Genomic DNA, 23,407 nt, shown 5'->3' on the forward strand with positions numbered 1-23,407 from the left:
CAAATAAAAACAACCTGAGGAAAACTTGGGGAGTTGCCAAAATTCTAATTTTATATACATTATTTACAAGTGGTACCACATGCTGATCAGGAAAGATTGGTAGAATTGGTTGGAGAGGTCTAATGTCTCATCAGGTGTTGGGCATTGCCCAAAAGGCCTGGTTCCCTGGTCACTGGAGACAGTGACTTGTCCCTTGGGAGACAGATCCCAAACACAATGGAGAATCCCTTGAGCATTGGCTGAAGATGTAAGATTTCACTCCCACAACACATGCATATTTATTTACCTAGTTGTATTACACGGGAAGGGAGCTATGCTCGTGGTGACCAGTCTTTGTATCTTTCAGCATCAAGTTTTTTCTTAAAATCTTGAATAGTATTTGCACACACTGTTTCTTTATCTAAGTTATTCCATATATCCACTCAGTATGGGAAGCTATTTTTTCTCTAATCTCTTCTATAGTTATCCTTTTTGAGTTTCTTTTCATGACCTCTTGTTTTTCCATTGTCATTTTTTAGTAAATCATTCCTGTCAAGGATTTCCATTCCTTTCATGATTCTAAATATAGTCAGTAGATCACCTCTTTCTCTTCTCTTCTCTATTGTTGGTAGTTCCAATTTCGATAATCTTTGTTCTTATGTTAAATTGGAAAGAGCTGGTGCCAACTTTGTTGTTGCTCTCTGTATTTTTTCTAGTTTTCTTATAATCTTTTTAGTATTGGGTGTCCATAGTGCCGCTGCATATTCCAGCTTTGGTCTAATCAATGTAACTGATATTTTTTTAATCATTTCTTCATCCAAGTAGTCAAATGCCACTTTCATTGAACTTAATAGGGTGTAGGTTTCACCAACTATTTTGTTTATATGTTTATCCGGTGTCATGTCTTTGCTGATTAATACTCCAAGGTCCCTTTCCAAGTGCACTTTTTTTATTTCTTCTTCGCCAATTTTGTAATTTTTTTAAACTCTGTTTTTGCCTTTTTCCAAACTCCATTATGCTACACTTCTTGATATTGAAGTTCACTTCCCACTTTTGAGTCCATTTCCAGATCTTGTTCAGGTCTGATTGTAATGAATCACAATCCTCTTCTGTTCTTACTTTCTTTAATATTTTTGCATCATCTGCGAAGAAATTCATATAACATTCAACTCCTTCATCCATGTCATTTATGTGTATGGCAAACATGATTGGAGCCAACACTGACCATTGTGGAACACCACTTATCATTTCTTCCCATTTCGAGTATTTGTCTCTGATTACTACTCTCATTTTTCTCCCAGTCAGGAAATCTTCCATCCATTCTAATAATTTACCTGCGATGCCACATATTGATTCTAATTTTCTTATTAATTTCTTGTGTGGTAGTTTGTCAAATGCCTTTTGTAGGTCTAAATAGACACAGTCTGCCCATCCATCTCTCCCCCTCATCTATTATATCTATTAGTCTCGAGTTTCTTCCCAACATATTTCTTTTGAGTTAAAATCACCCATAATTACTGTATTTCCTCTTTCAGTATATCAATTAGTTCATATTTAGTATCTTATAGCAATTTGGAATGATCGTGTTCTGTCCAGACCTATGTTTTAGGGGGCACATACACCACTACAAATTTTCTACTTTTCATGTGGTTTTCTATTTTTATCATTATTGATTCTACATTGTTTTTTCCATCTGTTAACTTTGTCACATATAAGTCTTTCTTGGTCAGAAATAGTACTCCCCCTCCTTGTTTTTCCTTTCTATTCTTCATCCAGCAGTTGTATAGACCTTGTCCCACAGTGTTAGTGGTAGATTCCCTTTAAGTTTAGTTTCTACTATTCCCATTATGTCCGGCTTTTTTTGATGCCAGGTAATCATTTAGTTCATTCAGTCCTGAGATCATTCCATCTATGTTGGTATAGGCTACTTTTAATTTTTTTCTTTCTCGTCTTTTTCTGTCTGCTTTGTTTCCTTCTTCGTGATATACCATTTACTCAGCCTCAGGTCCACCACTTTCCAAAAAAAACAAAAAAAAAACATTCTTTTCAGCTTCAGTTCTTTTTTCATTTTTTTCCTTCACTTCATTTCTAGGCTCCTTTTCTTTTTCTTTTTCTTCTTCACTCATTACATCCATACGTGTGTGCACACTAGACATCTAAAGGACTCTTGCTTTCAGTCATCTTGCAACACCATGCCACCTTCAAATCCTTCCTCATGCATTTCGTTTAGTATTACCTTTTTGGAAGTGAAGTTACTTGCCATCAATACCTCATATTTCTTCCAGTATGCCTCTACATGTAGGGAATTCTTGTGTGGTATTTTTGCTGGCTCCAACCCCAGGTAACAAAAATAGAAGTTTAAAATGCAACATTCCTTACATATTTTATGTTGATAACAAAAGTACCTTTTACAGATGTAGTCCCCTTGCACAGGTAGGTTATATGTTCATAATCTAGGTAAGCCCCCAGAATACAATGTTCATAAAACTTCTTCTATTTTTCAGTTATGCAACCTGTGCGTTGTAAAGTAAAAATGAGACAGCAGGTGATGCGAGAGGCAAGAGTTCCTGGACTTCTAGTTGATGCTGTGATTAAAGATGCTGCTATTTCACTTTCACATTCACAATATTTGGCACTTCTTCAGTTAAATACTTCATTTACAGCTATCAACTTAAACAGGTATGACTTGTTTTTTTTTTTTACAATGTGGTATATACAATATAGATATAGATGATTTTTTTTTCTATTCCTCCTGCCTAACCCCAACAATTCATGGAGAGTGATCAGATCCCTTGGATCTGACCAGCTTCCAATCATCATCACCACCAAAACAAGATGCACCTCAGTTGGCCACAGACACACATACACCAATTACAAGAAAGCAAACTGGGAAGCTTTTACTGAAGAGACAGAACAACATTTTGAGACACTTAACAGTGCACCAATCATAAACATAAACAATGCTGTAATACAACTAGGTAAATACAGACTTTCAATACAATCATACAAAACACAGACAAGAGATATATCCCTAGAGGCAACAGGAAATCATACAACCCCAATTTCACACCAGAAATCCAAAGCCTCATTAGACAGTGAGATAAACTTAAACACAATACCCCTACGCCTATCCCTCAAAACATAGTAGACCAAATACAAACACCAAACACAGAGATTACTAATAAAATACATGAACAAAAAACACAGAATTGGCAAAATTTTGTCAATACACTTGATCACAAAACAAACACCAGCAAATTGTACAAAACACTCAACAGCATAACACTATCCAACAGTAACACAACATGCTCTCATGCAGCAATAACCACAACAACAGATAACTTACCCTCAAACAGACAACAAGCAAACACTCTCATAAGACCGAAATTAGAATATACTGTATCAATGTGGGCACTTAGCACAAAAAAGAACATAAGAAAATTAGAAAGAATCCAAAGAGCAGCAACAAAAATGGCACCCACACTGTCAAATCTGACATATGAACAAAGATTGGAGAAATTACAGCTGTCAACACTAGAACAGAGAAGGGAAAGAGGTGATTTGTTCTCCATTTTCAGAATTATGAAAGGGATGGAAGTTCTCGATAGAGACAACCTATTAAAATGGGACAGAAGAGAAACAAGAGGACACAAAAAGAAACTAAAGAAAGACAGTTACAGAAGAGACCTGAAGAAAAAATAGCTTCCCACATAGAGTGATCGATGTCTGGAACAAACTGAACAGAGAAACAGTGAATGCCAGAACTATACACGATTTTAAGAACAAACTGGATGTGGAGAGATACAAAAATGGGTCATTACGAGCATAGCTTTCGTCCCGTAAAACACAACTAGGTAAATACAGACAAACCATCTCACTTCTCACCCTGATGACCGACGCACCATTCGATGTAAGAAAGACTTTCCCACAGACTCAGACTATACACCCTACATAGACAGACAAAACACATAATACATAACCTCAAGTACTCATCCACCTGTGGCCCTGACAACATTAATAACATCCACCTAAAACACATTGTACCACAAGGTATACATGCACTCACAAACATTGCAAACTACAGCTATTCACACAACACTACTTGACATCTGGAAGCATGGGGAAATAATCATAATCCCAAAACCTAATGAAGACCCAACAATCCCAACATCACACCGCCCAATCACACTTCTCTGCACCCGCTCCAAAGTCATTGAGTGCCTCATACATCAACTCATCACACCACATATTCCCCTTGCTGAATCACAACACGGTTTTAGGCCACTACACTCCACAAACACTCTTCTAATAAACCTCACGCAAAGAATATTAGATGGCATCAACTCAGATAGGCCCCATCACAGAACACTTCTTATAACATTAGCATTAGTAAAGCTTTTGATGCTATCCCCTGCCACAAACTAACAAACAAAATATATAACACAGACATGCACAATAACACCAAAAGATGGCTCACCAATTATCTGGCAGGCAGAAATGCTTGTGTCATATAATGGGCAATCATCGCACATCAGAAACATTAAGAATGTAGTACCACAGGGCTCTGTTCTATCCCCCACGCTCTTTAATTTATACAGAAGAAGATTGCAGATCGCTACAAGATGACCTGGATAAAGTATGGGAGTGGAGCCAGAAATACGAGATGAACTTCAACATCAAGAAATGTAGTATAATGGAATTTGGAAGAGGCAAAAATAGAGTTTCGAGAAAATATACAATTGGCAACAAAGTAGTAAAGAAAGTAAACTCAGAGAGGGACTTAGGAGTAATTATCTCAAGTGACTTGACACCTGACAAACATGTAAATAGATTATTCGGAGAGACTTACAACTTATTAAGATCAATGAAAGTGGCCTTCAACTACATGGATGAAGAGATGATTAAGAAAATGATTACTACATTGATAAGACCAAAACTAGAATATGCTATATCAATATGGGCACCAAGCACAAAGAAATTAGGAAGAATCCAAAGAGCGGTGACTAAGATGGCACCCACACTATCAAATTTGACATATGAACAAAGATTGGAGAAATTATAGCTGTCATCATTGGAGCAGAGAAGGGAAAGAGGTGACTTGTTGACCATCTTCAGAATTATGAAAGGGATGGAAGTTCTCAATAGAGATGACCTATTAAAATGGGACAAGAGAGAAACAAGAGGACATGATGAGAAACTAAAGAAGGACAGTTACAGAGAGACCTGAAAAAGAACAGTTTCCCGCACAGAGTGATTGATGTCTGGAACAAACTAAACAGTGAAACAGTGAATGCCAGAACTATGCATGAGTTCAAGAATAAACTGGATGTGGAGAGATACGAAAACGGGTCACAACAAGCATAGCTCCCATCCCATAAAATACAACTAGGTAAATACATGCATGATATACCCACACCAGACGCCTCAGAAATACAAATCTCTTCCTACACACATGACATAACAATCACATGTACACCTTGTATCACAGACAAAGCCGCAGAAATAATACAGCCATACCTTGATACACTCAACACCTCAACACATGGTTTATTACAAACAACCTCAAAATAGCCCAACCAAATCTACAGCAACACTTCTCACCAACTGGACAAAAGAAAAAGGATTGTGGTACTCCCCAAGGCAGGCATAGCTCCTCTTGGGGATCGGTGCCACCTGCGGAGAGCTGATGGCCAGGGGTGGTTGCTGCATTGGCCCCCAACTCTTGGGGTTGGGGGGTGGTCCCACGATGTAGACGCTGCAGCTCCATGACCATAACAATCACATGCACACATCGTAACACAGACAAAGCTGCAGAAATAATCTAGCCATACCTTGATACACTCAACACATGGTTCATCACAAACAGACTCAAAATAGCTCCAACCAAATCTACAGCAACACTTCTCACCAACTGGACAATAAAACACAAATACATACCTCATCTCTACATCAACAACACTCTAATACCACACACAAACACACCGAAAATTCTAGGTGTAACATACGATACATCCAGGTCTTTCAAATAACACATCACAAACATAGAAAACAAATGCACACCTAGACTTAACGCACTTAAGTCAATCACTGGAACGACATTTGGACAAAACAAAGAAACTAATATAACAATATACAAACAATGCATACGCTCAGTGTTGAATTATGCGAGTCCTGCATGGGCTCCTAATCTCAGTGAGACACACCATAACACCCTTCAAATCATACAAAACAAAGCCCTAAAAACAATTACAGGCTGCACAAATACAACACCAACAGACCATTTACACCATGAAACAAAAGTCCTCAAAGTCAAGGACCACCTCGACATGAGAGGCACACAAACACTTGCCACAGCCACCACAAACTCATCACACCCACTACACTACATAGCAGAACACCCACACACACCAAGAAACATTAAAACAACACCCAAAGACCTTTATTATGCACAAATACTCTCTTCTCTTCCTCCACAACCACCAAATACCAGCCTCTGGAAACATATTCATAATCATATCACTCACCGCTCCTTTAACACACTGAAAGCCAACACACTGCTGCATGCCAGACCCCCTGATATCCACCCTTCTGAATCCTCTCTCCCACGAAAGGACAGAGTCCACTTGGCCAGACTGCGGTGCGGCCACCACCCAGCACTTCTAAGCTACCAGAAGAGGCTGGATGACCGCATTGTGAACAGCTGCCCAGGATGTAACACTTCACCCCATACCATACAACACATAATGGAAGACTGCATTATACACAATCATGCACACAAACAACACAACATACACTCTATAAAGGATTTGTGGGAAAACCCAGTTTCGGCTGTAGCATTCCTTGGGGAGACGGGACTGCTCGGACAGACAGTCTAGGGAATGACAACAACAACAACTGGACAAAAGAACACAAATACATTCCTCAACTCTATATCAACATCACTCTAATACCACACACAAAAATAACTGAAGGAAAAAATAATGTAGAATCAATTATAGTACAAGTCGAAGGTAAACAAATGAAGAAAAGAAAATATGCAATGGTATATGTACCTCCTAAAACACAAGCCTGGACAGAAAGGGATCATACCGAGTTACTAGAAGATACAAAAGATGAATGAATTGAAACACTGAAAGATGGAGGAAATACAGTAACTATGGGTGACTTTAATTCAAAAGAAATATGCTGGGAAGAAATGACAGCGAAGGGGGGAGAGAAACACTGGTGCAATGTACTCCTTGACCTATTGAATACACAATGACCCAGTGGATTAAAGAAAATACTAGATACAGAGGAAATGAAGAACCCTCAAAATTGGACTTAATACTTATGACAGAACCTGAGATTATTGAAAAAATTGATTATAAAACTCCGATAGGAAAAAGTGACCATGTACTAATAGAAATGGAATTGAAAGAACAAATGGACCAAAGCAAAAATGATAAACATAGAATAGGAAGGCCTATGTATAACAAAACAAACTTTGAGAAACTTAAAACATTCCTTCGCAATGCAAACTGGGAAAAATTCCAAAACGAAGATACAGGGATAGAAGAAAAATGGAACATACCATAAGAAATTTATAATGAAGGAGTGAACAAATATGTACCACAACAAAAAATGGAAAAGGCATACATAAAGAGCTGGTACAACAAAAGATGTAGTGAAGCTAAGGAAAAAAGAGACAAAGCTTGGAAAAAATGGAAAAGAGATAAGAAACAATCAAAAGGCAAACATACATCAAACTAAGAAACGAATATGTAAAAATACGCAGAGATGAAAAGAGAAATTATGAAAAAAAAGATAGACAAATGTAAGGAAGAACCCAAACTATTTTACAAATATGTAAATGGAAAACTGAAAAACAAACAAGAAATAGAAAAACTGCGCCAAGATAAAAAGGAATATACAGAAGAACTGGAAATGGCTGAAATTATGAACAACCACTTCAGATCAGTATTCACAATAGAAAACTCGCCTAACAGTGTAGATAGAGAGAGAGAATTATCCCCAGCAATGAAAGAAATAAACATAACACAAAAAGAAATCAGTTACCAAATTAAAACCCTTGATTTCAGAAAATCACATGGCCCAGACGGAATTGCAAACTGGATACTGAAAGAATGTATGGAAGAATTAACTAACAAAATATATAATTAAATTCTCACTTAAAGAAGGAAAAGTACCATTGGACTGGAAAAAGGCAAACATTGTACCAATTTATGAGGGAGGTGATAAGGAAGATCCATCTTACTACAGACCGGTCTCACTAACAAGCACAATAGCAAAAATTTGTGAAAGAGTTGTCAAAAACAGATGGGTTAAATACCTGGAAGAAAAATCTATACTGAACCCAAATCAATTTGGATTCAGACAAGGGAGATCATGTACAACAAATCTGATCTGCTTTTACTCAAGATTCGTAGACATAATACAAAAAAGAGATGGATGGGCGGACTGTGCTTTTCTAGACCTGCAAAAGTTATTCGATAAGGTACCTCATAGGAAACTAATAAATAAGATAGAGTCAAAGGGTGGCATCAGAGGAAAATTATTGGAATGGATGAAAAACTTCCTGATTGGGAGGAAAATGAGAGTTGTAATTAGAGAAAAATTCTCCAATTGGGAAGAAGTAAAAAGCGGGGACCTGCAAGGATCAGTACTGGCCCTGATCATGTTTTCCGTATTCATTAATGACATGAATGAAGGCGTGGAGTGCCATTTGAATTTTTTTGCAGATGATGCAAAATTACTTAAGAAGGTAAAAACGGAAGAGGACTGCAACTCATTGCAACAAGATCTGGACACGATATGGAATTGGACTCAAAAGTGGGAAGTAAAATTTGATATAAAGAAATGCAGTATAATGGAATTTGGAAAAAGTAAAAACAGAATATCAAAAGATGACAGAATTGGGGAAGAAAAAATAAAAAAAGCAAACTGAAAAAGATCTTGGAGTGATGATTGGAAAGGACATGAAACCAGATAACCGTATGAATAAGATATTTGGAGAAACCTACAATTTATTGAGGTCAATCAAAGTGGCATTAGCTTATATGGATGAAGAAATTATAAAGAAAATACTAACTACACTAATAAGACCAAAACTTGAGTACGCAGCATCACTTTGGACACCCAGTACTAAAAAGAATATTAACCACTTCAGTACGGGACTTAAATCTCGTGGGCAGCAGCCAATGCCAGCCGTATGACGTAACGTAATAATATTCGCATCATAAAATATAGTCGCCGCTTATATCGATCGAATCCACTTGCTCCTCATGACGCCTACGTGTGCGGCACCGTATGGAAGGGGTTAAGAAACTAGAAAGATTACAAAGAGCGACAACCAAACTAGCACCGACTCTCGCTGAACTAACATATGAGCAAAGACTATCCAAATTGAACCTACCAACTCTGGAACAAAGAAGAGAAAGAGGAGATTTGCTGACTATCTACAGAATAAATAAAGGAACGGAAGTTTTAGACAAGAATGACCTGTTAGTGTGGGACAACGGTAAAACAAGAGGACACAGAAAAAAACTGAAAAAAGATAGTTATAGAAAAAACTTGAAAAGGAACAGTACACAGAGTGATAAATACATGGAACAAATTAGACAACAAAACAGTATGTGCAAACACTATACAAGATTTCAAGATAAAACTTGATGCGGAGAGATACAAAAACGGGTCACCACGAGCATAGCTCCCCTCCCGTATATTACAACTAGGTGAATACATCTAGGTAAATACACACACCCCGAAAATTCTAGGTGTAACATATGATGCTTCCATGTCATTTAAACAACATATCTCAAACATAAAAAATAAATGCATGCCTAGACTCAATGCACTTAAATCAATCACTGGAACAACATTTGGAAAAAATAAAGAAACTAATACTACAATATACAAACAGTGCATACGCTCAGTGATGAATTATGTGAGTCCATCATGGGCACCTAATCTCAGTGAGATACACCTCAACACTCTTCAGACCATACAAAACAAAGCCTTAAAAACATTACAGGCTGCACATATAAATTTACAACACCTACAGAACACCTACACTATGAAACAAAAGTCCTCAGAGTCAAAGATCACCTTGACATGAGAGGCACACAAACACTTGCTGCAGCCTCCATAAACACAGCACACCCACTACACTACATAGCAGAACACTCACACCTTTGGTCACAAATGATTGCAGAGGAAGTACTATCTAGAACAGCAAAACTAGCAAGCATTGAACAACACAAAAATGTATGGATAAAAAAAGAAATGAGCCATGAAGAAAAAGAAAAGGGACTTAGAAATGAAGCAAATGAAAAAAAGAACTGAGACTGAAAAGAATTATTTTTTTTTTGGAAAGTGGTGGACCTGAAGCTGAGAAAATGGTATATCAGGAAAAAGGAAACAAAGCAGACAGAAAAAGACAAGAAGGAAAAAAATTAAAATTAGTCTATACCAACATAGATGGAATGGTTTCAGGACTGAATGAACTAAATAACTACCTGGCATTAGAGAAAAACCAGACATAATGGGAATAGTAGAAACCAAATTAAAAAGTAATCTACCAATAATTACTGTGGGACAAGGTTTATACAACTGTTGGATGAAAAATAGAAAGGAAAAACAGGGAGGGGAAGTATTATTTTTGACTATGAAAGACTTAAATGTAACAAAGATAACAGAAGGAAAAAGCAATGTAGAATCAATTATGATAAAAATTGAAAGCAACCACATGAAAAGTAGAAAATTTGTAGTAGTGTATGTACTCCCCAAAACATAGTCCTGGACAGAAAACGATCATTCCAAACTGTTGGAAGATAGTAAGTATGAACTGACTAATATACTGAAGGAAAGAGGAAATATAGTAATTATGGGTGATTTTTATTCAAAAGAAATATGTTGGGAAGAAACGATAGTAAAGGGTGGAGAAGACATCTGGGGGCAACACGCTACTCGACATGACCGTTGAATACACATTGACTCAGTGGATAAAGGAAAATACCGGATACAGAAACAATGAGGAACCATCGAGACTGGATTTAATTCTTATGTCAGTACCTGAAATTGTGGACAGAATAGATTACAAAACACCAATAGGAAAGAGTGACTATGTACTAATAGAATTCAAACTAAAAGGACAAATAGAGCTGAGAAGAAATGAGAAACATGGAATAGGAAGACCAATGTACAACAACAACAAAATTGAGAAACTTAAAAAGTTCTTTCATAATGCAAACTGGGAAAAATTTGTAAAGGAAGAAACAAAGATGGAAGAGAAATGAAATATACTAAAAGAAATTTATAATGAAGGAGTGAACAAATATATACCACAACAAAAGCAAGAAAGAGTATACATAAAGAACTGGTACAACAAAAAATATAGTGAAGTTAAGGATAAAAGAGACAAAGCCTGGAAAACATAAAAAAAAAAGACAAAAAATGAGCAAATGGCAAACATACATCAAACTAAGAAACAATTATGTAGAAATACGCAGAGATGAAAAGAGAAACTATGAAAAGGAACAACCTAAACTATTTTACAGGTATGTAAATGGTAAACTAAAAAACAAACAAGAAATAGAAAAGCTGCACCAGAGAAATTATGAATATACAGAAGAACAAGAAATGGCAGAAATTATGAACAATCATTTCAAATCGGTATTCACAATTGAGAACTCGCCTAACTGTGAGTGAATAGAGACAGAAACCCCCCCAATGAAGGAAATAATTGTAACACAGAAGGAAATCAGCGACCAAATAAAAACCTTGATGTCAGAAAATCGCATGGTCCAGATGGAATTGCAAATTTGATACTGAAAGAATGCGTAGAGGAGTTAACGGATGAAATATACAATATAATCAAATGCTCGTTCAAAGAAGGAAAGGTACCACAAGACTGGAAAAATCCAAATGTTGTACCAAAATATAAAGGAGGAAACAAGGAAAATCCAACTAACTACAAACCGGTCTCCCTAACAAGCGCAGTAGCAAAAATATGTGAAAAAGTGATCAAGAGTAGATGAGTTAAACATCTGGAAGGAAAAACTATACTGATTTCAAATCAATTTAGATTTAGACAAGGAAGATCATGTACAACAAACCTTATCTGCTTTTATTCAAGACTAATAGAAATAATAGAAGAGAGGGATGGATGGGCAGACTGTGCCTATCTAGACCTACAAAAAGCATTTGATAAGGTACCACACAAAAAATTAATAAGAAAAATAGAATCAATAGGTGGCATTGAAGGTAAATTATTAGAATGGATGGAAGACCTCCTGACTGGGAGAAAAATGAGGGTAGTAATTAGAGACAAATACTCGAAATGGGAAGAAATGATAAGTGGTGTTCCACAAGGGTCGGTGCTGGCTCCAATCATAATTGCCATATATATAAATGACATGGATGGAGTAGAGTGTTATGAATTTCTTCACAGATGGCACAAAAATACTAAAGAAAGTAAGTACAGAGGAGGATTGTGAATCATTACAATCAGACCTGGACAAAATCTGGAAATGGACTCAAATATGGGAAGTGAACTTCAATATCAAGAAATGTAGTATAATGGAGTTTGGAAAAAGTAAAAGCAGAATATGAAAAGATGATAAAATTTGACACAGCCCGAAAGGATTTCTCACCGTCTTCTCCTTTTATGCATGGGGGGACGGAGAGGGGGGGTCGCTGATTTAATGAAGTGGCCTTGCTGTGGATGTGCTGTGCCTTGTGACACTGCCTCTGACCCAGGGCAGTGGACAAGGTGCAGGGATGACCCGTTATCCAGGAGGTGCTAAGATGGGAGGGAGGGTGGATGGGAGTGGAGTGTATTTAGGGATGGAATGGGTGGGAATGATTTGATGCCTTTTTCTTTTGGGGGGAAAAAGCCTTGGTATATGTATGTATATATGTATAAAATTGGTGTTAGGAGCTTGTGTTAGGATTAGAAATGGAAAGAGTGAATAGTTTGAGGTAAAGGTGGGACTTCGTCAGAAATGTGTTATGTCGCCCTGGCTATTCAATCTTTACATGGATGTGGTACTGCGAGAGGTGAATGCAAGGGTATTGGGTCAGGGGTTAGAGATGATTAAAGAAAATGGAGAAATGGGAGGTGAGCCAGTTGTTGTTTGCTGATGACACTGTGCTTGTAGCAGGATCAGAGGAGGGATTTAGGAAGTTAGTGACAGAGTTTGAGAAGATGTGTGAAAGAAGGAAGCTGAAGATAAATGTGGGCAAAAGTAAGATGATGAGATGTACAAGGGGAGAGAGTGACAGCAGGCTGGAAGTGAGCATTAAGGGTGAAAGACTGGAGGAAGTGGATAGTGTTAAATACTTGGGTGCGAATGTGGCAGGAATGGAAGTAGTGGGGGTGGAGGTAGAATGTAGATTGAGAGAAGCGAATAAATGCCTTGGTGGATTGAAAAGTGTAATGAGAAATATACATCTGGGAATGGATGCTAAGAGGAGGTTATATGAAGGAGTGATTGTGCCAACAGCGTTGTATGGGGCAGAAACATGGAACATGAGAGAGAAGAGAGAAGGAGTTTGAATGTGTTTGAGATGAAATGTCTGAAAAGTATGATAGGGGTTACTAGGCTGGATAGAGTGAGAGATGAGGAGGTGAGGAGGAAAACAGGGGTGGAAAGGGAACTGGGAGATAGGGTTGATGAAAGAGTATTAGGATGGTTTGGACACATGGAAAGAATGAGTGAAGAAAGATTAGTAAAAGAAGTGTGGAAGGTGTGAATATGAGGGGGTGTCCTAGGATGAGATGGATGGATGGGGTGATAGGGGCATTACAAAAGAGAGGAATGTCTGTGGAGGAAGGACAGGAGAGGACAGAAGATAGGGGTGAATGGAGAGGGGTTGTGTATAGATGAGGCTGTGATGCATGAGGGGGAGTGGGTGGGGGATGGGGGGTGAGGAAGTATGTATGAGAAAAAAAAAATTGACACAGCCCGAAGGGATTTCTCCCCGTCTTCTCCTTTTCTGCTTGGGGGGACAGAGAGGGGGGGGGGGGTTGCCAAATTTATGAAGCAGCCTTGCTGTGGATGTGCTGTGTCTTGCAACACTGCTTCTGACCCAGGGCAGTGGACAGGATGCAGGGATGACCCATCATCCAGGAGGTGCCAAGATAAGAGGAAGGGAGGAGGGTGGAGGGGAGTGGAACATATAAGAAATGGAATGGGTGGGAGTGGTTTCTATGCCTTTTTCTTTTTGGCTACCCCCTGTGTAGGGGGAAAAAGCCTTTGGTATATGTATGTATAAAATTGGTGAAGAAGAAATAAAAAGTGAACTCGGAAAGAGACCTTGGAGTAATATAATCAGCAAAGACACACCGGACAAACATATCAACAAAATAGTTGGAACCTTCAACCTATTAAGGTCAATGAAAGTGACATTTGACTATTTGGATGAAGAAATGATAAGAAAATATTAGTTACATTAATAAGACCAAAACTGGAATATGCAGCGACACTAAGGACACCCAGTGCTAAAAAGAATATAAAGAAATTAGAATACAGAGAGCAATGACAAAGTTGGTATCAGCTCTTTCCAAATTAACATATGAACAAAGATTATCCAAATTGGAACTATCAACACTGGAGCAGAGAAGAGAAAGAGGTGATCTACGACTATCTATAGAATCATGAAAGGAATGGAAATCCTTGATAGGAGTGATTTACTAAAAAGTGACAACGGAAAAACAAGAAGACATGAAAAGAAACTCAAAAAAGATAACTATAGAAGAGATCTAAGAAAAAATAGCTTTCCACACAGAGTGCTGGATATCTGGAATAATCTAGATAAAGAAACAGTGTGTGCAAACACAATTCAAGATTTTAAGAAAAAACTTGATGCTGAAAGATACAAAGACGGGTCACCACGAGCATAGCTCCCTTCCCGTATAATACAACTAGGTAAATACAACTAGGTAAATACACACACCAAGAAATATAAAAAAAATACCCAAACATCTATATCACACATAAATATTCTCTTCCTCCAAAACCAATAAATACCAGCCTCCGGAAACATATTCATAATCACATCACTCACTGCTCCATTAACACACTAAAAGACAACACATTGCTGTATACCAGACCCCCTGATATCCATCCCTCTCAGTCCTCTCTCTCACGAAAGGACAGAGTCCACCTGGCCAGACTGCGATGCGGCCACCATCCAGCCCCTCTAAGCTACTAGAAGAGACTAGATGACTGCATTGTGGACAAATGCCCAGAATGTAACACTTTACCCCATACTATTCAACATGTTATGGAAGACTGCAATATACACAATCATGCATGCAAACAACACAACATACACTTCATAAAGGATTTGTGGGAAAACCCTGTTTCACCCATGGCATTCCTTGGGGAGACAGGACTGCTCAGACAGACAGTCTAGGGAACAACAACAACTGCTTGTTGAGCACAGCAGAGGATTTTGTTGTCATGGAACAATAGACTGAGGAAAGAAGTGCCATTTTGGATTACTACTTATCATTTGCTCTCATTTATGATGCTTTTTTGTAGGAACTTTTTGCCCTTCATTATGACTTCCAAGCATAAGGCAGACTCTTCTGGTGGCAATGAAAAAAAAAAATAAATAAATAAATAACAATAATAATAATAATAATAATAATAATAAAAAAATAAATAAACAAATAAATAGAAATAAGTAAAATAAAAACATGAAAGATAAATAATAATAATACATACATATACCAACAGCTTTTTCCCCCTTACAAAGGAGGTAGCCAAAAACAAAGGCATAAAATCCACTCCCACCCATTCCGTCCACACATACTCCACTCCCATTCACCACCCCTCCCTCCCTCCCAATGCCCCTTTTACCCATCCATCCATCTCATCCCTGGTTAACCCCTCATGTTCACTCCTTCCACCTGTGCTATCCACACCTCTTTTACTGATCTTTCTTCACTCCCTTTTTTTTTTTTTTCCAAACCGTCCTAATACTCTTTCATCAATTTTATATTCCAACTCCCTTTCCACTCCCGCTCTCCTCCTTACCTCCTCATTTCTTACTCTGTCCAGCTTAATAACCCCTACCATACTTCTCTGGCATTTCATCTTACATTTAAACTCTTCCTCTCTTATGTTCTATGTTTCCACCCCATAAAGTGCTATTGGGACAATCTTTCCTTTGTACAATCTCCTTTTATCATTCATTCCCAAATGTCTATTTCTCATTACATTTTTCAATCCCTCAAGGCATTTACTTGATTCTCTTAATCTATATTCTACCTCCACCTCTGCTCCCTTTTCTGCCACATTCACACCCAATTATCTAAAGCTATCCACTTCCTCCAATCTCTCCCTTAATACTCACTTCCACTTTACTGCCACATTCTCCCCTTGTATATCTCATCACCTTACTTTTACCCACATTTATCTTCAACTTCCTTCTTTGACACACCTTCCTAAACTCTGTCACTAACTTCCTCAATCCCTCCTCTGATCTTGCCACAAGTGCAGGATCAGACAACAACTGGCTTATCTCCCATTTTACTTCATTTTCTTTAACCATCTCCAATCCTCAGCCCATAAATTGAACAGCTAAGGTGACATAACACATCCCTGGCAAAGTCCCACTTTTATCTCAAACCACTCACTCTCTCCATTTCTAATTCTAATACAGGCTCTAATACTGTCATAAAACCTTTTCACTGCTCTTAATAGCTTTTTTCCTATCCCATATATCTGCAGTACCTCCCACAGTGCCTTCCTGTGTACCATGTCATAAGTCTTTTCCAAATCCATGCCTTCCTGTGTACCATGTCATAAGCCTTTTCCAAATCCATGAAGGTGTTTACTTTAGCTAGTTCTGACCTATGCTGAAGATCAGTTTACAACACAGCATAAAAATGGAATCTGTACACGCAATACAATTTTCAGAAATATTTTTATATTTTAGTATTATCACAAAATGGTGAAAATTATATTGATGCATTAGTCTTTTGCCTGATAATGTAATTCTCTTTTGATTAATAGCACAATCATCATAAGTGATAGAATAGCAACAAATACAAAATTTCCTTTATTTTTAATTTGTTTATTATGTAAGACAGATATAGAAGAAAGCTTTAGCTAAGGGCAAGGATGTTTTTTGGGTGTTTAAGGATCTGGAAAAGACTTATGACAGAAGACAGGAAGGCATTGTGGGAGGTTTTGCAGACATATGGGATTGAATGAAAGCTGTTAGGGGTAGTCAAGACTTTATGAGAATTGTAGAGCCTGTGTTAGAATTAGAAATGGAGAGAATGAGTGGTTTGAGGTAAAGATAGGACTTCCCAGAGATGTGTCATGTTGTCATTGCTGTTCAATATGTACATGGATGGGGTGGTGCAGGAGGTAAATGCAAAGGTAAGAGACAGGGGATTGGAGATGATGAAAGAAAATGGAGAAAAATGGGAGTAAGCCAGTTGTTGTTTGCTGACAACACTGCACTAGTGGCAGGATCAGTGTGGATTGAGGAAGTTAGTGGGGGAGTTTGGGAAGGTGTGTGAAAGGAGAAAGTTGAAGATAAATGTGGGTAAACATAAGGTGATGAAATGTACAAGGAGAGAGGATAGCAGCAATTTGGAAGTGAGTATTAAAGGAGAGGCTGGAGAAAATGGATAGCTTTAGATATTTGAGGTCATATGTGGCAGCAAAGGAAAGAGTGGAGGTGGAGGTTGTATGTAGATTGAGAGAAGCAAATAAGTGCCTTGGGGGATTAAAAAGTGTAATGATGCTAAGTATGTGCCAACAGTACTGTATGGGGCAGAAACATGGAACATAAAATAGGAAAAGTTTAAATGTGTTTGAGATAAAATGTTTGAGAAGTATGATTGGGGTTACAAGGCTAGATAGCATGAGAAATGAGGTGAGGAGGAGAGCAGGGGTGGAAAAGATGGGAGATGAGGATGATTAAAGAGTATTGGGATGGTTTGGACACATGGAAAGAATGAGTGAAGAAAGATTAGTAAAAGAAGTATGAGAGGCAAAGGTGGATGGAGTGAACATGAGGGTACAATAAAAAGTGAGATGGGTGGATGGGATAAAAGGGTGTCAAGCAAGAGGGGGATATCTGTTGAGTAAGGAAGTGAGAGGGCAGAAGATAAAGGTGAGTGGAGAATGGCTCTGTATGGATGATGCTGTGATGCATGGAAGGGAGTGGGTGGAGGATAGGGGGGTTTAACCCCTTCCATACGGTGCCGCACACGTAGGCGTCATGAGGAGCAAGTTGATTCGCGACGCTGCCATATCGGCGTCTTGATTATATTTATTGTAGTCGCCCCTGTGTTTTTACATTCTCCCAAATGCGCCCTTAATCCCATTCTCTGTGGTTTTCAAAATTCGCGGGTGAAAGAGAGAACGATCGATATAAGCGGCGACTATATTTTATGATGCGAATATTATTTCGTTACGTCGTACGGCTGGCATTGGCTGCTGCCCGCGAGATTTAAGTCCCGTATTGAAGTGGTTAAGGAGTGGTTGTGTGAATGATATTGTGATGCAACCCGAGGGGATTTCTCCAGGTCTTCAATGTTACTACAGGAGGGGATTGAAAGGGGGGGGGGGGTTGCTAATCAAATGATGTGGCCTTGCTGTGGATGTGCTATGTCGTGCTGCATTGCTTCTGATCCAGGGTGATGGGCAAGATGCTGGGATGACCCATCATCCAGGAGGAGCCAAGATGAGAGTGAAGGAGGGAGGGGTGATAAATGGATGTAAAATAGGTGAGGATGAAATGGGTGGGAATGGAATTATGCTTTTTAACTTTGGCTACTTCCTTTGTAAGGGGAAAAAGCACTTGATATATTTGTGTATACATTACTTATCTAATTCTTTCACTTCTTTGCTTCATTGGATGATATCATATTACTCCTGAAATTTACAGACAGTGTCCACTCAGCATTTGGCATGTAATTTCCATCTCAACATGTCCATCAAGAAGCTAGTTACAATATGTGCTAATATACAATATTTTATCTTTTTTCTTCAAAATTATGAAATTTACAACAAAGCTGATATTGTTGATTTGATGTGTATATAACCATCATGTAGCCAGAGTATCAGAACTGAATATAGCATTATTGTGTCAGAGAAAAATTAAGGGATTTAATAGAAAGAACGTAGGGGATTAAATCCTTCATGTGTATAACTGGCTTCTAATATTAGGAGGTAGGAGTCCACTCATGTTCCATAGAATATCTAAACTATTCTTGATATCTGTTCAAGTATTTAAAGACTGAAGGAAATATTATGATAACTCCATATTCAATTCTACACAGACACTTCATGAAGTTTCGCCCTGAAGTTCCACTAAGAAGACACTCTGCAGTGTGGTGGCAGTATGCAGCTAAAGCCATCATACTTACAAGGATCAAACCATACTCATGGGAAAGCATCAAAGCCCATAGGTAAGGCAATTTTAGTCTTCATATTAAATGAGGTGGAGCAGAAATAGTACCATCCCAGCAATGTTCTATTCAAACATCCACAGTAACTTAACCCCCATACCCTGTAATATGTTAATACAAAAACACATACTATGATCACAAAACAAACCAAAATAGTCCATCAAAGTCAATATTTCGCCAAACTTTCCCAGAAATCAACCAAATAGAGAAATCACTCCCAAGACTAGAATTATACTAGCACACCTATGTTCAGGTCACCACCGAGTACTAAAACAGTACATACATACATATACCAAGGCTTTTTTCCCCCTTACCAGGGGGGTAGCCAAAAAGGACAAGGCACAAAAACATTCCCACCCATTTCATCCCCGAAAACACTCCACACCCCTCCACCCTCCCTCCCATCTTAGCACCTCCTAGATGACGGGTCATCCCTGCACCCTGTCCACTGCCCTGGGTCAGAAGCAGTGTCGCAGGACACAGCACATCCACAGCAAGGCCGCTTCATTAAATCGGCGACCCCCCCTCTCCGTCCCCCCAACACATAATACATCAATTGCCCTAGATGCAACCACCACACAGAAAACATAAGAGTATAGAATACTTTGCTGCCCATCACTCATTTCTTCCTGGCAACAGTACAAAATCTCTTCGAAGCTGAATTTAATATTGCGGGATTTAAACACTTTCATCAGGATAGAAACCACAAGAAAGGTGGGGGTGTTCTATTGTACGTTAAAAACAATGTTCATGCTTGTGTTTTAGAGAAAGTGAAACAGGATGCATATGATAGTTTGTGGGTTGAGTGAACCCAAACAAATGGACAAAAAATGAATATAGGTGTAATATATAGGCCAAAGACATTATCATTAGCAGACAACAAACTGTTATTTCAAGAACTGTCTAGTTTCTGCAACCGGGATTTATTGATAATGGGTGATTTCAATTTTACTGGCATTGATTGGATGACCCTTGAACATGGCCATATAGGTAGTCGCTTGATTGATTTTCTTGGTGACAATTACTTAATTCAGCATGTAAAAGAGCCCACAAGATATGGAAACTTACTCGATCTTTTGATCACTAGCCGCGAAAGCATGGTAACTGATGTAGAAGTCGGTGAATCTGTTGCAAATAGTGATCACAACTTAGTTAGATTCAAACTCCTAAACAATTTTAGAATAGATACTTGTGTTTCTAAAATACCCGATTTCAGTAAAGCTCAGTTCATAGGACTACGTCAGGAGCTTCAGCTTACAGATTGGGAGGCAAAATTAAACGAAAGACCTGTAGATCAGATGTGGGAAATATTTCAAAATACGCTCACTAAGATGATTCAAACTTACATTCCTTTTAAGGACAGACATCCCCCAAATCAGGCTCGCCCAAAGTGGCTCGACAAAGAAACTGAAAAAAGTATTGCTAAAAAGAGACAGGCTTATAAGAAATATAAGTGCTCAGGTGCATCTAATGACTATGAAAGTTATGTATCAATACAGAGAGATTTAAAAAAGACAATAAGAAAAAGAAAACGACAATACGAAATGAACATCGCTGATAAATCTAAAGAGAATCCCAAAGAATTCTATAGTTACATTAGAGATAAAAAGGTTGTTAGGAATCACATTGGTCCACTATTATCTGCTGACGGTCAACTTGAATATTCAAATGAAGGAATGTGTAATATCTTAAACAATTATTTTAGCTCGGTATTTGTAAACGAAACACCTCAAAGTAAATTCCAAACTGAAACCTGTGAAAAGTCTGGGGTAAACTTACTCACTACGGTAAATATAAGAAAAGAAAAAATTAAAAGGTGTATAGACAAACTCAAAGTTAATAAAACACCAGGGCCTGACGGTTGGCATCCAAGAATCTTAAAGGAAATGAAAAATGAGATTGTTGTTCCATTAGAAATTATTTTCAAGAAATCCATCATATCCGGAGATGTCCCAAGAGAATGGAAGCTAGCTAACGTTACTCCCATATTCAAAAAAGGTGACAAAAAGAAACCAAATAACTATAGGCCTATGAGTTTGACTTCAATCGTAGGAAAAATAATGGAAACTATCATCAGAGATGCTATCGAACATCATTTAGAAAGTAACCGTTTGATAAATGATAGCCAGCATGATTTCAGACGGAAACGTTCTTGCGTGACTAACTTACTCGAATTCTACAACACAGTTATCTCGAATTATGACAAAAGAAACAATATAGATTTAGTATATCTAGACTTTGCAAAAGCTTTTGATACCGTCCCACACGAAAGACTACTTACTAAATTAGCTTTGCATGGAATAAGTGGTAGCCTATACGGTTGGACTAGTAATTGGTTGAATGGTCGAAAACAGAGAGTTGTTTTAAATGGAAAAACTTCTGGATGGAAAAGTGTTGCAAGTGGAGTTCCTCAGGGTTCCGTTCTTGGGCCACTTCTATTCATAGTATATATAAATGATATAGACCATGGACTAAAATCTATTGTTTCAAAATTTGCTGATGATACAAAACTGTGCGGAGTGGCAAATTATCACTCAAACCAATTAGATATTCAAGAAGATTTAGATAAATTACAGCAATGGTCTGAAAAGTGGCTAATGAAATTTAACACGAGTAAATGCAAGGTAATGCACATAGGTAAAAATAACAGTAAGTACGATTACAAGTTATTTGGAAATTCGTTAACAAAGGTGGATAGTGAAAAAGATCTCGGCGTAATTATCAGTAACGACCTCAAATCATCCAAGCAGTGTATTTCAGCCTCTGAGAAAGCAAATAAGATTCTGGGACTGATTGCGCGATCTTTTGATTTCAAAAGTCCATCACTCATTAACAAGCTATATAAATCGTTAGTTCATCCACATTTGGAATATGCTGTTTCCGTATGGCCACCGAATCTCATTAGAGACATAAGGCCCCTTCCTCCCTCAGAGTTTCAATGTTGGGCAAGTCATGTCTGCTGAGGGCTTCTTCAACATTTTCTTTCCATCTCTTTCTCGGTCTTCCTCTTGGCCTTCTTCCATCCGGTATCCACTCCCAGCATCCCCTTGCAATTCTTTCTTCATCCATTCTTTCTAAATGTCCTAACCATCTTAACTGGGCAGCATCTATTTTGCATAGCATGGAACAGACACCAATGCTTTTCCTTATATCTTCATTTTTTAGTTTGTCTCTCCTCATCTTTCCAACTATGGCTCTTTAATGGTCTCATTTCCGCTGCCTGAATCCTGCTTATGTCAACTTTTGTCATTACCCAACTTTCTGAACCATATGTTAGGGTAGGAGACAAGACATTATTGAAAATAATCCTTTTCACTTCTAAAGGGATATGTTTTTCCTTTATTATTGGCCAGAGAGCTCCAACATTTGCACTAAATTTATTTATTCTTTCTGAAATATCCCTCTTATTTCCACCTTCCTTAGTGACTACACTTCCAAGATATTTGGAGATGTTTGTAATTTTTACCATCTTATTTCCTATGGTGATGCTGAACTCATGTTCTTCTCTTCTGCTAACGGTCAGTATCTCTGTCTTTTCTACATTCATTTTCATGCCTTTCCTTATAAAGCACTCATTCCACCTTTTTATGTCTTCTTCAATCTCTTCCCTATCTGTGCTCCATTCAGCTATATCACTGCATAAGCCATTATTCTGTTCTAATAGTTTTCTTCTTTACCTTCTTTAAAATCCTCTATTACAGTTTCCATATATGCTATAAAAAGCAGAGGGGATAACACACTTCCTTGTTTAACCCCTGTTTCTACAGGGAACCACTTTTCTGACCCCTTTGATGTTCTAACACTGCATACACAGGGGTAATACAAACTTTTTATAGCTTTCTTTAGATGTCCCTTGATACCATACCTCTCCTCCATACATCTCCATACCTTTTCGCGAGGTATTGAATCAAAAGCCTTCTGTAGATCAATAAAAGCGATGTATAGGCTTTGGTTATACTCCCATGCCTTCTCTATCACCATCCTTAGTCC

General features: G+C 38.0%; 1 protein-coding gene and 1 long non-coding RNA gene across 10 annotated transcripts in view; one reads left to right on the forward strand and one right to left on the reverse strand.

Annotated features, from left to right (window-relative positions):
• The window catches only part of LOC143022392 (uncharacterized), a 237,202-nt gene that overhangs the window by 89,427 nt on the left and 124,368 nt on the right, over positions 1-23,407 (reverse strand). The gene's annotated exons all lie outside the window — the stretch shown is intronic.
• LOC143022390 (intermembrane lipid transfer protein VPS13A-like) overlaps positions 1-23,407 on the forward strand; it is a 617,111-nt gene that overhangs the window by 43,619 nt on the left and 550,085 nt on the right. For all 8 annotated transcript variants that reach the window (XR_012966042.1, XM_076180547.1, XM_076180549.1 and 5 more), the window contains exons 6-7: positions 2,484-2,658; positions 19,289-19,417. Coding sequence is in view for 7 of the 8 variants with exons in the window: in XM_076180547.1 (XP_076036662.1) it covers positions 2,484-2,658; positions 19,289-19,417 (304 nt within the window). In the remaining variant the exon portion in view is untranslated. The remainder of the gene's footprint in view (positions 1-2,483; positions 2,659-19,288; positions 19,418-23,407) is intronic.

This window comes from Oratosquilla oratoria, chromosome 44 (assembly GCF_046742065.1).
Source record: "Oratosquilla oratoria isolate Oo_2021 chromosome 44, ASM4674206v1, whole genome shotgun sequence".
In the NCBI taxonomy this organism is placed as follows: domain Eukaryota; kingdom Metazoa; phylum Arthropoda; class Malacostraca; order Stomatopoda; family Squillidae; genus Oratosquilla; species Oratosquilla oratoria.